At 40.6% G+C, this 16,115-nt stretch overlaps 1 protein-coding gene across 3 annotated transcripts in view; it reads right to left on the bottom strand.

The window, feature by feature from the left end:
* Positions 1-217: 217 nt before the first annotated feature.
* Positions 218-16,115, bottom strand: part of LOC113523924 (protein kinase C-binding protein NELL1) — a 170,922-nt gene continuing 155,024 nt past the window's right edge. For all 3 annotated transcript variants that reach the window (XM_034308508.2, XM_053238169.1, XM_034308509.2), the window contains 4 exons: positions 11,461-11,654; positions 11,117-11,293; positions 1,901-2,125; positions 218-1,285 (listed from right to left, as the gene is read on the bottom strand). In XM_034308508.2, the coding sequence (XP_034164399.2) occupies positions 1,235-1,285; positions 1,901-2,125; positions 11,117-11,293; positions 11,461-11,654 (647 nt within the window). In that variant the 3' untranslated portion in view covers positions 218-1,234. The remainder of the gene's footprint in view (positions 1,286-1,900; positions 2,126-11,116; positions 11,294-11,460; positions 11,655-16,115) is intronic.

The following is a 16,115-nucleotide window of genomic DNA, read 5'->3' as shown; positions in this document are numbered from 1 at the left end:
TTTTAAATATGCTTACACTTTTTTTTTTTTAATCTCCGCAGAAAAAAATTGCCAAATTGTGCGGCACTCTTCAGAAATCATCCAGTACATCGCAAACATGTACGGGGAATGTTTTTTTATGTAATCTTTTCTTTCTTATATATATATATATATATATATATATATATATATATATATATATATATATATATATATATATTTAAATTTCAGACAAGATGATCTACAAGCTACTTTACAAATCGCATTAACATTTCATAGCCCGGTGCTTGTTGAGGTCCAGAGGGCTCAGTCCTGATTTTAGGACACACACACACACACACACAAATATATATACACACACAGATTTTAAGTCAGAGCGAGTTCACTGAGTCTCCTGTAAATTCAGCAAAGGTCCCGTGTGCTGCAGAAATCCCAGACAGTGGGGGAAAAAAACAAATACATTTGGGCGGAGCTTTGTAAATGAGGAACGAGGAGGTAATATTGGTGCTGAAGTGACATCCAAGAAGAAGCTTTGAGATAATGTGGGCGGGTTAAATAGTGTTTTTCAAGCGAAAAGACCCTTTTTTTTTTTTTTTTTTGCAGTTTGTAGCTTGTACAGTGATGTGACATATTACAAGCAGGCAAATGCACAAATTATATATCTATACATTACATATATATTAAAAAACAAACAAACAAACAAACAAAAAAGTCCTCAGTTCCATTTGATCACACAATAGATCTTTGTGAACCACACACACACACACACACACAGGCACGCTAGAGGAAATGAACATTATTGTAACGTTAAAGAATTAAGGAGGGATTATGAACAGGAGTCTCAGCTCAGGAAACATTACAGTGCTGAACTACAGCAACACTAACGGGAGAAAAACTATTCTACACTTTCTAGAGTTGATTTTAGAGTCAATATATATTTTTTTCCCTTTAAGCAAACAAACGGAGAAGTGTTGTGTCTTACACTCAGGAGCAACTTATCATCCGGGGAATACAGTAGTGTGTACAGTATTGCATGGTGCATTTGTCCTTTTTTTCTAAATGCTGCTGAGAAGAAGAAGCCATAAACCCAGAATGTCGTTGTACAGTTGTACAGCAAACGAATGTCAGTGCCACAGGTGGGATCCAGAAGGAAAAAAAAAACAGCATTATATATTTCTTGTAAGACTTCTGAAAATCTGTCTGGTCCACGCGGAGAGAAAAATAAAAAAAGCTTGGCGATGAAAAGGCGACACGTTTAATCATTCTGGATGCAGTCCAAATCGACCGAGCAGCAGATTTTCCCGTTCTGCAGGAGACCAGAGTGTGATGTTATTTATCAGCCACAACACACCACAAAATAAAAATGCTAATCATCCATCAGCTTTATTCGGCATGCTGTAAAACATGCACTCTATCCAAGTCAATCTTGTTGTATTGACTGTTTATAATGGCTGGCCTGCAACTGCACTCCCAGAACACTAATCAGTTTTATTTAGCAGCTCATTATCATTGCTGTACTCAATATCATCTGTTACCTCGAAGGCTACGTGAAAATCACATAACATTAATGAACATAATGAACAGACGAGAAAACATATTTGTATTTGCGATATGTAACTATTTATGAATCATATCTTTCGTAGATAGACATTTATTTATTTATTGTTAAATTTAGCTAGCTAACATGATAAGCAGTGTATGAAAGTCGCTAGTGTTAATTAGGTAGTTAATTATTGGCCTAGTATATTTTTTTATTGTAATTATCAAAAATTAGTAAGCATGCTGAATCCTGAAATACCTGCAGCTGAGGTACAGTTATAGACAATATTGTTACATCATAAATTGCACGAGGCTACGCCTACATTTGAGTGAAAGCTCCAGTGTGTTGGAGTGGTAGAGCAGTGGTAAAGTGTGCGTGTACCTTGCATGTGCAGGTGGTGCATGGTGCATTGCGATCGCTCCACATGGCGCCGCTGAGGCGTGTGACGCCGTCGGGGTCGTGACATGTCTGCCTGGGGTCAGAGGTCTCAATGTCGTCGACACAGGGGTCAGGAATGCAGCGAGGACAACACTCCCCCTCCAACATGGTCGAGTGATTACACAGTAGGACAGGACACAAGAGAGATACACACCCCACCTCTCCCTGCTACACACACAAGAGCGTGCGAGAGAGAGAGAGAAAAATCAGAATGATGCACATGGAATGAAGCAAATGCAGACATTTTCAATGCTTTGACTTGGAACTCTTGAAGGAAAACACATGGACACGGTGTTGGATACTGTGAAAATCATCAAAGAAATAAAACGAGAGATGGCTGTGGGGAAAAACGGATGATCACTTCCCAATACGAAGATAAAGCACAGAATAAAATTGCCATTATAATGCCTCACTGATAAATATCTTCAGCTTTCTTGTAATAAACAGCATAATAAATTAGGACACGTGAGAAAAATACTCTAACAGAAAGAGAAAGAACTTAAACATTAAACCATCTTTATGTCTTGGCAATATGGTGCCAGTTCATTTACAGTGAATCAGCGAGAGTGCAGCTCAATCTGAAGCGATCATGTCTTTAGAAGGCTGCGTAATGAACAGACGAGAAATCATTTGTTTAAATACTATGGCGATAGTACAGTTTTACTGTTTTACCATTATTGTAACATTAATATGATTTGAACTTGACCCTGCAGCCATTTTTCCATTCAGAGTAAATATATAGCAAAGTCTTTTGGAAGTGACGTGTCCATCCCTCTTGTCCCTTAATATAATCACAATACTGGAAGAGCATTTTAAAGTAATAGTTTCGACCTTAATAATGGCTGTGTTGAGCGTCCTCCCTTTGAAATCCTCCGCGTAGGATTTATTTACTTCATTTGTACCATACAGAGATAGAGGGGAACAAGTATATTACCAAGGGTGCCAATATTTCTGCTGACTGTATATATGGTGCATTCTAGAGTTGTGTGAATATGTTTGATTGGACAACTGGGGTTCCAAGAGTGCTGAGATTTAGTATAACAGCACTGGTACATGTCACTGTGTGTATCACTCCATTTGTCTTGTTCACCACATAAAATTTCCAATTCTTGCAACAAACAACTCTCTATCCAGCTGTGACTTCTTTGGGAACTATTTTCTTTGACAGAATATAAAAATAAACCAGAATATTTCTTTTCAAACTGCTGCATCACAGGGCAGTGTGACACTTGGAGAAAAGCGTTATCTGCCCTCTTCCACATACATGAGCTCAGAGCCAAGCACAATTGGCTAGTGTCACTGTGATTGACAGGCGAGAGAGAGAGAGTTTGGCCCTCCTACCCAGAGAGCATGGACAATTTTATATTTATATTTATGCATTTACACCAATAGGCATGGAAAACATTTACATAGTGTAAGCGAGATAACAGCCAAAAAAAGCATCCCAGTGACAGAGGAAACACTGTTTTGTCACTGCGTTCATTGTCTCTGCATTGCCAAGTTCATGTCTGATATCTGATTGCATTGCTGGTTTGTTCTTCTACTCATCAAAGGCATAAAGTGGCTTGCAATGATTTTGCATTCAGTCCCATTTATGCTTTAGTTCAGAAAATTTCAGATCCATCCACATACCACCACGTCCTCTCCACACTTTCCCTGTAGATTCGCAGCACGAGTTGCTGTCTGACCAAAAGTTGACATAATTACACGTCTCTAGGTCTTTTACAATCTAGACTAGCTTAAATTAGAGTCTGACCTTTAACTGCCACTCTTATTTATAAAACCAGTGCTAAGCTATTGAGCTTTGTGTTGGCTTCTCTGATAAGTGCGTTCCTGTTTGGGCAAGTGAGTGATGGAGGCTGTAATTTCTCCTCATTTGATTTGATTAATAGAGGAAAAACCTCTGCCAGAATTGCTGTCTAGGCAGCTCATGGGTCTTTCAATTAGCTGAATGTGGACATGTCTACTGACAGCTTTGTCCTTTGAGAGTTTCCAGCTTGATGCAGATGAACTGTCTCGAAAATAAAAGTGAATGTGCAACTACTATGTTAACATATACATATACACACACACACACACACACACACACACATATATATAGTGCTCAGACTGAAACTACATTCACATTACTACTACACTGTGCTACGTCTGAGGGTGAGGAAACTGGACAGACAGGTGTCTGTCTCTCCAAGTGTGCAGATTGAGAGTGGAGAAGGAGAGTGTAAAATGGATGGATATGGAGAAAATGGATTGTCTGGTTTTAGCGGTGTTTTTGTAGGCTGAGCGGTGAAACACTTCTCGATGAAAAGATAGATCACTGCAGTAGTTGACCTACTTACTCATAATGGTTCTGTTCTCACAAAGGTAGCAGCAATTAGAGGAGTTTTTCCTTATCCTGCTGTGCATTGTAGAAGTCTTATAACAGAATTAATTACAAAATCTGGCAGCCCACCATGATGCCCTGGCAAACCCTGCCAGCCACAATGAACTCTGGCTGAAAGGCCATGGTTGAAAAGAGACTGCAGCTTTCAGGATGAGATGAGGTGCAGAAATTATTTTCTTTCCTGTGTTTTTTTTAATATAATTAATTTATTTTCATCTTGCATTTATCAACATGCTTTTAAAACAAGTTATTTAAACAATTTTGTTTATTCTTATTGCAGGGAGCCTGGAGCCTATCCCAGGGGACTCGGGGCACAACACCAATCCATCACAGGGAATAATCACACACACACTACAGACCATTTAGACAACACATGTCTTTGGATTGTGGAGGAAACCAGAGTACCCGGAGGAAACCCCCGAAGCATGGGGAGAAAATGCCATCTCCGCAAACGCAGGTGGGAATTGAACCCCCAACCCTGGAGGCGCGAGGTAAATGAGCTAACCACTAAGCCACTGTGTCCCCCAATATGTGTTCATGCACAGGCATTAAAAAAAAAAAAAAAAAGATCAATACCCTGCATAATAAACCCAGTCAATAAAACCTGCACTGATGAGCAGTAGCACCTTAGTAAACAAAAATAAACAATTGACATTTGAGTCACACGAACCTCTAATTCCTGTTTTCATAAATCCAGCACCATCTTCAGTGATTAGAGTCGTTATTGGTGCAGACTCATGCTGCAGTGAATGATGCTATAAAGTATAATTTATAGAGAAGCCACAACTGGGGAAAGCAGCCAGGCGAATATTATTTAGATTACTTTACACCGTACCTGCAAATGTAATTATGTAATGATAACTCAGAAAAACACCAAGAAAGTTAAACAGGGAAGAAAATTAAATTTTTTGAACCGCTATCAGTAAGAAAACAGGTCTTTTTTTCTTTTCCCCCCTTGGTGGGTGTGATTCTTAAAATCACTTTACGTAAAGGTTATTTCAGCATTAAATGATTGCCATTTTTGTGTTAGAGTATAATTAACATGCTGCAGATGGGTTTTATATTCTTTCTCCTCTCATCCTATTTCTAGTTCTTGTCTTGTCGAGGAGGAGGTGGATTCAAGACTCTCATAATTCTGTGACTTTTGCTAATCTTGTTACTGTTAAAATCTAGTATTTGACTACTATGACTACTATTACTACTAATTTCTCCACAGTTGTAAAGACTCATTAATTGACATGTAGAAGTGTGGGGGCTGGAGATGCATATCTCCTAATTTATCCAATATTAAAATCCATGAAATTATAGCTTATGCAAATTATTGAAACCTGTGGGAATACACAGCCTTTTGTGTATTTCAGGGCAGAATGGAAGTTGTTTGTTCTGCCTTGCTGGACAATGGACATGACCTAATTGTTTGGGACCTGAACATCTGCGACACACTTACAGAGCTCTGACCTAACTACAGCATAATGCCATTTGTGACAGGCAAAAGTGGCAGGCTATGAAAATGCTGCTGTCTGTTCATCAGCTTCCTTTGGCAGTGGGTTGAAGCAAACAGCAGATATGGCTGCAGAGCCCGCTAGGAAGTAAAGGTAGCTCGATATTGAAGCAAACTGAAGATTGGAGTGAAAAGCATAGGCACAGCACAGCAGTGGCACTGAATGCCCTATAGTCTGGTGTTAAGACTGGTACTGGTACTTTGTGGAATAGCTCAGCCATTTGCATGGGTGAATATACCACAAAATGGAATAGGCACTTGTCGTATATTCACCCATGCAAATGGCTGAGCTATTCCACAAAGTACCAATTTTTTTTGACAGATGCGCCAGCATTCAAAGCATATGATACACTGGTGAGTGTAAGTTGTATTTCCAATGCCACACTTGCTACTGGCCCTTAAAGAAATAATGCCTGCAGCAAAAACAAAAAAACAAAAAAACAAAAAAAACAAAACAAAGAGAACTTCAAGCTATGGGAGCCACGGCCAAATCACTGGTGCTGTTAAAGCAGATTAGTTGACAAGTTTGGCTGGCTCAAATGCCAAAATCACTGTCAGAACCTGGTCAAAACATGCTGCATCAGCTGCCATTGGTACCGGGATCGGTCTTTGGTGCACAGGCCCTGGAAGCATTAAATCATCACCTCCTTTTTTTGAGATGAGAACAAAACATGAACAAACAGGCTGCTCTTAGACACTCTGTCTGTGCTGGAGCTGGGTTTCAAAGACTGCAACAGTGATGGAAGGAGCCACGCAGGGTGCAGCAGGTATCATGGTGGGGCCAACCACAAAGGTGGTTTCATGCTAGGACAAGGCGTAATCAAGTCTCTAAGGCATGATTTACCAAAACTGCCCGGGGATCTTGGCAGCAGTTCATAAATCACAGGTCCTGTGGTGGGATGGTTCTCGCCTCTGTAACTAGAGCAAAACTTGATAACTTGATAACAACAGAGCAGTGGCTACTGACCTCACTGTCCACAGGGCACCATTTACGGTTTCACCGTTGAACACTGCCAAAAACAGGTGTCTGCCCCATACAGGTACAACACTGAAGCCAACTGGCTATACTGACTGTGAAATTGTAGTCACTAGTAGAAGGACTAGATGGATACTACATGGACCAGAAAGCCTCACAGTTTTTTCTCCAAGATATTTTCTGATTCCAAAAACAGAGACAGAATCCTTGGTAGCATGCAGCAGCCACTTCGGGTCCACAAATGTGGTGCATGTTATGTGTAGTCTACACCAATTGGGGAACTTTTACCAGAGATGCACATCAGAAGCACTGGTGAACATGTCTATCATCGCCAACTTTTGCTGTACATTGGAAAACAAAGCTCAAGAGGAATAAATAATGGAGTGTGGGAAGAGCTCCGTGACCTTGGGCTGCTACATGATCCAGGCCCTGGGACTGCAGTATTGATGGATGCCGCTGGCCCGAATAGAGGGTTCCAGAAACTGTGCGCAAGGCAGTTGAAGCACGGTAAGTGAGCAGGCATCCATGCTAGGCTAAAGGCTAATCCTAGCTGCCTGGCTCTACCATTTATTCTCCTCTCCAATGTTAGCTCCCTCAACAATAAACTCCTCTTACTCAGACTACAGCTAATTACCCAGCAGGAAGTCAGGGACTGAATCCACAGTCACTTCCTAAATACCAAGGACGCAAAGCGCATGTGGCAAGGCCATCACAGACTAGAAAGCTACGCTACTTGTCTGTGATGGTGATGCCTTGCCCCCAGACACACTGAACGATTTGTATGCATGGTACGAAGCACAGAACAACACACCAGTGGAGAAGACCACCCCAACTCCCACCGACCAAATACTTTGTCTGTCTGCAGTAGACATCAGGACATCAACTCTGTCCAGAGTTAACACTCGGAAAGCTGCAGGCCTTGACAACATACCTGGCCTCCGGGAATGTGCTGATCAGCTTGCAGACATCTTTAACATTTCCCTGAGCCAAGCAGTTTTCTCTGTGTGCTTCAAGATGTCCACCATCATCCGTGTGGAAGAAATCATCTGTGTCCTGCCTGAATGACTACTGGTCCATTGCACTCACACCTATCATCATGAAGTGCTTCAAGAAGCTAGTCATGAAAAAAAGAACAGACATAAAGAGCAGTCTTCCCACCACACCGGACCCTTTTCAGCACTGTCCCAACTGCTCAACAGAGGACACTATATCTGATACCATCCACTTTTCTCTGACCCACCTGGACAAAAAGGACAACTATTTAAGGATGCTGTTCATAGACTTCAGTTCAGCATTCAACACAATTGTCCCACAGAAACTTATAATAAAGCTGAGCCTGCTGAGTTTGAACACCTCCCTCAGCAACTGGATTCTGGACTTTTTGACTGGGAGACCCCAGTCCGTCAGGTTCAGCAACTCCACCTCCAGCACCACCACACTGAACACCGGTGCTCCCCAGGGCTGTGTGCTCAGTCCACTGCTGTTTACCCTGCTGACTCATGACTGTGCTGCATGACCACTCACCACTGCATATCAACAGAACAACTGTGGAGAGAGTCAAAAGCTCCCAGTTTCTTTGTGTGCACATAACAGAGGACCTCTCCTGGACTCTCAACACCAACTGCCTAGCCAAGAAAGCCCAGCAGCGCCTCCACTTCCTACTGAGGCTGAAGAGAGCCAAACTCCCCTCCTCCCATCCTCACCACCTTCTACATAAGGATGATAGACAACATCCTGACCAGCTGTCTCTCCGTGTGGTACAGGAAATGCACAGCCTCTGACCGCAAGACCCTACAGCAAATTGTGAGAACAGTTGAAAAGATCATCAGTCTCTCTACCCACCATCGACACCTCATACAACAACCGCTGCATCCACAAAGCCACCAGTATTGCGGACAACCCCTCTCACCCCTCTCATGGACTCTTTACCCTCCTGCCATCTGGCAGAAGGTACAGGAGCATTTATGCCACCATAAGCAGATTCTGTAACAGTTTCTTCCCTGAGGCAGTCAGATTACTCAACACCTAACTCTGTATGACTCAAAAACATGCACACCTGCACTTTACAAAGCTGCATCAGTCACTTTTATTATGGAACTCGTTTTTGCTGCCAATATTGCTGCAATACTTATTGCTGTTTGACTACAAAATAGTTTACAATTTACAGCCCGTGTTCTGTGTATTTATTGTCCTGCAATCGTCTCACACTGTTGTTTAGTGTACTTGTAGTACACATGTAGTTTTGCATACTGTTTTGTGCTGCACCATGGTCCTGGAGAAACAACGTTCTGATCTATACTAGCTATATAGAAGAATGACAAAAAAAACCCACTTGATTTGACTTGATTTAAATGTCTGCCATTCTGTATACACATACACTATATGGCCAAAAGTTTATGGACACTTGATTTAGTCCCCCTTTTGCTATTATAATATCTTCCACTCTTCTGGGAAAGATTTTTTCTAGATTTTGAAGCATGGCTGTGGGGATTTTTCTATTCAGCTACAAGAGCATTAGTGAGGTCAGGCACTGATGTTGGGTGAGGAGGCCTGGAGTGCAATCAGCATTCCATTTCATCCCAAAGGTGTTCAGTGGGGTTGAGGTCAGGGCTCTATGCAGGACACTCGAGTTCTTCCACTCCAACCTTAATACACCATGTCTTCATGGAGCTCGCTTTGTGCACAGGGACATTATCATGCTGGAACAGGTTTGGGCCTCTGAGTTCCAGTGAAGGGGAAATTGTAACCCTAGAGCACACAAAGACATTCTATTCAACTGTGCACTTCCAACTTAGTGGCAACAGTTTGGCATAGAACCACATATACTGTAGGTTTGATGGTCAGATATCCACAGACTTTTGGCCATATAGTGTATTAGATGTGACACAAACTGTAAACAAATATATTGGGTTATAACCACAGATCTCAAGGATGCATATTTCCACATTCTTATTGTTGCTGAGCACAGCCAATTCCTCTGCTTCTACACAGGCAGCCTGGCACATCAGTTAAGGGTCATTGCCTTTGGGTTAGCTTTGGCACTTTGGCACCTCTAATTTTAGAACTGAAAGTCAGTTTGGAGGAAAATGTTTAGAAAAACCTCCAAGAGAATAGTCAAGTCAGCATGTCAACTGAAATAAAAGCTGTGTGCCTAATACGGCAACATTTTCAGGAACCCCTAAAAGTTCCTAAAATGTACTAGTGTGGACAAACAAACACCATTGTGGTATTTTACATGGTACACAATTGCAAGCTATGTTGAAGTGGGAAAATGAGCTGTGTAACTACTCATACAGCGGATTAGCTGTCTCACAGCAAGCCTGTACCTGGGGCCTGGCAGATCTACAAGAAGGTAGTTCAGTTAATTTCAAACAACTATGGCAACGTTGATCTGATTGTGAGCAGATAGACAACTCACTGCCCAGTGTGGTTCACAGACAGGACAGGGAGAGTCCATGGGTTTGGAGGCACTGGCACATGATTGGTCAAATAAATGGATGTACTCAGCCTACTCTCCAAGATGAACGGGTCACTGTAGCACAGCTGACCACTGACCCTGATGTTGTACCCAGCTAAAATATTGCACTTGACACAATTGGATGTGGTAGGGAAGAACAGACAAATTGTGCAGAACATCAGGCTACTTTCAGTAACTGTACACACACATACACCTGTAGACCACAACAAGGGTCAATTCTCGAATCTGATTAGTCAGAAATCATTATTTTTTATAACTGTTTGGCTTGGATAGTAGATCTGACTGTAACACAACAACAGGTTTATATTAACTTGTTTCTATAGTAACAGCTCTTACACAGGGACTTGTACTGCAGATGCTCCACATAATCGTAATGTTTTTTAAGAGTGAGAGTTAACGACTGTTTTATTGCAGCTATGATGCAAGTGATAACAAGATAATAAGAACTAACTTGTCTCTTGGAAATTCTACAACATTATATTCACATAGTTATTTTGTTAAATATATGAAATAAGCATTATTTGATTGTGGTTAAAATAGTCTTTTAATGGATAGTGTCATTATTGATTGTGTACATTTCTGTTTATATTAATACAGAATCTTTTGTGTATTTTTTCCCGGAATGTTGCCTCTCCTTGCAACACTAGATTACTATTCTATAATATATGCATATGGTATAGCATTTATGTAACACAGAATTCATATTCTATGAATTCCCATTCCTAGTAACCCAAGCTTTGACAGTACTAAGTGTAGTATTATTTTTCATACCAGAAAAGGACATTGAAAACTGAGGTGTGTGTGTGTGTGTGTGTGTATACCAGGCATCGACATTGCTGGCAATTATAGATCCAGGATTCTCCACTGTGGTAAATTGTGTGTCCATTCTGATGAACACATTGACTGCTCTGGCGCGTGTCACACTCCGGACAGCAGGACAGATCCAGGTCAGGAGCGGCACAGTCACACACTCTCCGCCTGCAGAACACTCTGCCGTCCTACATACACACATAATATTTAGGTATCTCCTGGTAACCAGTCACATGATGTATCACAATATTCAGCACATATTGTTATTGTGTATTTAAATGACCTTCTCTAAAATAATTCCTGAGGCTGTGCTCCTAATGTGTTTGTGTGTGTGTGTGTGTGTGTGTGAGATTACCTTACAGGTGCACACAGTGCAGTGATCGTGGATGAGGCTCCACTCTTGTCCATTGTGTTTTAGCTCTTCACTGTGTATACAGTCCCCAGTGCATTCTGGGCCGTTCATGCACACACAGTCGAAGGTTCCTGGCAGGTTCACACACACTGAGTCGTTCCAGCATGTGTGTGTGTGCATGGTACACTCGTCAATATCTACAACACAAAACCACATTCACACATATGACCCCAAACAGTACACTACAGTACAATCTACAGCAGTCAGCGTACCGTTTTTATTTCACCTGTTATCACAGTTAACGCTAATATGTTTATCTAACAAATGTAGTATTTAATACTGAGCCGAATCTCGTGTTTCAGTCTGCGAGAAATATGAATTTATCTCAGCACAGATAATTGACACAGCTCAATTACTTTTACTCGACTTTGAATATTATTAATATTAAAAGACATTGTGCAGGAATAATTGTACAAAATAAACAACAAAGGGTATATTAAAGTTTTTTTCTCCTTACAGTGTAGTTACTTCTTCAGTTATTTATTTATTTCAAATTATGTCTGGCAAATATTAAACGCTAGATATTAGTTTGATTCCCATTTTACCACCCGCATACATAGCCTGACAATTATTTTTAAATCGTGGGACTCAGTTGTGTATCTATTATTATCCATGAGATTACAAAAACATTTTTATTCCAGTCGGATTATTAGGCCATATATAAATGTAGTTAAATAACATTATGACTATTCAGATTGTTCATATAAAAGATGAAAAGATAATTCAGAAATCATGAACTTTTACAGAATGTTTTACAGAACACATAATGTTTATATGGATTTTCAACAGCAGATAAGTGACAGTAACATCCGGGCAGTTAGACCTTCTGAAAAACATGTTTAATTTGTTCTCTGAATATTGTAATATTTTCAGCAGCATGCACACCATGTGCAAAAACTGAACCAACGCACCAATCCAAACGCAGAGCGTGTTAGAGCCCGCCCTCCCAACTTTGAGAGATTAAAATCCAAAGCATAACGTCCATATAGATGTATCTTTCTTATACTGTGGCACATTGATCACATACTGAAATGTGCATTGTGCCTCAAAAAGAAAACACACACTCCTAGTATTTATCACTCCAAACACAGCTGTAGAACGCCTGTCACCCAGCACGATACAAACAGTAATAAATAAATAAAGTGTCATGTTTGACGAGCAGGAAAGCGCATAACACTTCTTTTTCATGCAGCACAGAAATACAGAGGTGACAGTTCAGCTGTGTATGAGGAGAGCTGTTTAGAGAGCCAAAAGATAGAAAGAGGGAGGCTTTTAGGGATTTAAAGAGAGAAAGAAGCACAAGAAGGAGGACAGGAAACAAAGAAAGGAGAGGTGTTGTACTTATTTTTGGTCAATTAATAAGAATAAATAATTATGCATTGCAGTTGGGTGCCAGTAATATTTTTTTAATTCTCCAATTATGCATTTGCGTGCATCACCTGCTTCACCCGCATCATACGAGTGTGTCCTTGCTGAAGAATATACAAAGCTTTTCCACCAGAAACACATTAAACATCCGCATTCTTGTATTTAACCATACAAAGCTGCACTGGTTTTCTAAAGACCTAGCATCCTTATTCAAAAAATTTAAAAAAATAATGCAGTAGCTGGAATAAAAAAAATGGCACATTTTACAGAAAGTCACATCGGATGTTACTTTTGAAATATTAATTATTTTATTGCTCCTCGTTACTGCTTCAGCCATCATTCTGTTAAAGGGAACGTGTGTCAGAAATCGAGCAGTGCCTTCCGGGTACGTCGCTGAATCGATCCTTCAGCTAACAAACTAAGTAAAATAAAGGAAGAGTGAACTTTTAACCAGGTAGAAAAAAAGACAAGGCTGCATTAAAATAAGATTTTTATGTGGCCCTTCCACATGAGCTGCTTAAGTAAAGAATGAAACACTTTTTAAAAACTTAAACACACACACACACACACACACACACGCACACAGGTACTTGATAACTTCTAGAATATCTGTCTTATCCTCCTAAGGCTCAACAATTCATTTTTGTCCTCTGTGGGGGGCATGAGTCTGAGACCTCTAAGTCAAGCACAATTTATGCAATTTATTTGGATCCTACTGTACTGTCAAGAGGACATCCTGGGCTTTCTAGTTAACAGAGCACACAGACTTTCTTTTCAAAATGGCGGCCATTGCAGCTTCCACATTTTATGGCAGCAAAGTGAGGTAAGCGATCAATCATATCAGAGTTGCTGCTGTTGTTGATGTGCGTGTATGGTGTGTTAGCATGAGTGTAAATAAATATTCATTAGGCCATGTACAAGTCTGATAGAGTGTGTGTGTGCGGGTGGGTGTGTGTGGGTGGGTGGTGTAGCCAGCACAATATCCCAGCTCCGCACTTATTAATCAGAGGTGAGTTGTTAGAGTTTGACTTTTCTTCTGATGGCAGTTTAATTTAGTTTATGTAAATGAGCCTGTCACATTTCCTGGTTTTCTCCCAATTGCTCTCAAAAGAAGATTTATTCAAGAACCAATTAACATTTGGGATGTTAGCTGAGTGACCAGCTGAGAGGAAACCTCTCTCCCCTCTTTCTTTATCTCTTTCTTTTTGTTCTGTACTGTAGAATGAAATACAGGTGTGCTCGATGGTCCAGGAAAACCATTAGCAAGGTCAGATTTAGACATTTTCCATATAGAAAGTTTTGAAAGCAAGGTTTTATATATCTTTAGGAGGACACAGTTGTTTACTGCTGCGTTTGGCAAAGTGGTTCCTTAACAACACAATCTCTGCAGGTAGAAAGTCAAGACAAGGTTAGAAAATAACCAAAAGAATAAAATATTTCTGCATTATTTTGATTTGAACTCAGTTTTGGTCAAAACCAGATTTCTAGAATTCAGCTGCAGCGACATCCGACCGATTTTTCCGGGCCACCTCACGTGTGTCACATCTACTTGCCCTAAAGTTTTCATAACTGTATATTATCGCTCTAACAGCAGCAGTGACATCAGCGCTGAGCTGGAGGCTCACAGGACACTGAAGGCATTGTTTAGCTGGGAGAATGTTGTGTCCTTATTCATAGAAGGCACTCTTGTGTATCCCTGAACAAGATGCCTAGATGATGGTAATTGCATTGTGGTTTTCCTTTGTTAATCAGATCGCTGGCTGCTTTCTGCTTGGAGATTTGCTTTGAAATGAGATTAGTGCTAATTTGCAATGAGACTAGTGCTACTTTATAAGCGCATCTGGCCACTAATGTCACTGTAGCAGACGACTGTCACCTATGATGGCTGGCAAACGAGGAAAAAATGCAGCCTTCATCACTTATAAACAGACTGTGCTTCACAGATACTTAATGTTTGGCTCATTTGGTCAGAAGTGACCATCAACTTTTTTGTCCAGCATCCAACTATGCCTGCTGGTGGGACTGATGTATCTCATCTATTCCACATGGACTTAAAGTTCCTTAAGATGGAAACCAAATGGGATTTTAACTAAGCTGCATTAAAACACTGGCCTAGAATTCAGAAACAAATTGTAGTATTTTGATTACAAAGATTACAAACAATTATTATATATAACAATTATGTGGTCCTCACCAACTTCTATAAAACAAACAAATAACATCAGGTGACAAAAAAATACACAAAAGGTTTCAATATGTGGTCATTTTTCCCCAAAAAGTAAACCAAATTTGGAAACAAGGAGGGAAAAAATAAGCACCCCCTTCCTACTTCCACACTCATTAAGAGATTAATAAGCAGCCAGGAGTTATTAATGAAATGCACAAGAATAGTTAATAATCAAGACGTGTGACTACCTCTATAAAAGCACAACTTTTGGCAGGTTGGTGCTCTGGAGCACTCAGGTGTGTGTCTACATCATGCCAAGAAGGAAGGACATAAGCTATTATCTCAGAAAAGCAATTCTTGCTGCTTATCAATCTCTGAAGGGTTATAAGGCCATCTCCAAACAATTCGAAATTCACCATTCTACAGTGTGAAGGATTGTTTACAAATGGAGAGCCTTCAAAACGGTTGCCAATCTTCCCAGGAGAGGGTGTCCCTGCAAATTCAGTCCAAGGTCAGACGCGTAATGCTCAGAGATATAAAGAAAATCCCAAGAGCTACATTATGTGACCTACAGGCCTCTGTAAACACATTAAATGTTTATGATCAGAAAAAAAAGAATATGACAGTATGACTTAGATTTGCACAACTGCATCTGAACAAACCACAGAAGTTCTGGAGCAATATCCTTTGGTCTGATGAGACCAAGGTGGATATGTTTGGTCATTATGCACAGTACCATGTTTGGTGAAAACCAAACACAGCCCATCACCACAAACACCCCATACCAACTGTCAAGCATGGTAGTGGTGGAGGGGTGATGAACTAGGGGCTTCTAATTCAGCCACAGAACCTGAGAAACCTGCACAGTCATTGAGACAACATTTTATAGCAGAATATTCTTGAGAAAAATGTGAGGCCATCTGTCTAGCAGCTTAAGCTGGGATGAAGTTGGGTCATGCAACAGGACAATGATCCCAAGCACACCAGCAAACAACACCTGGATGGCTAAAGAAGAAAAAAAAACAAGGTGTTTTTTGTTGTGTACAAGGTGGCCAAAATTCAG

This window comes from Pangasianodon hypophthalmus, chromosome 11 (assembly GCF_027358585.1).
Source record: "Pangasianodon hypophthalmus isolate fPanHyp1 chromosome 11, fPanHyp1.pri, whole genome shotgun sequence".
Taxonomy (NCBI): Eukaryota; Metazoa; Chordata; class Actinopteri; order Siluriformes; family Pangasiidae; genus Pangasianodon; species Pangasianodon hypophthalmus.
The sequence above is the reverse complement of the archived record's forward strand: the minus strand, read 5'-3'. Positions and strand labels throughout refer to the sequence as shown.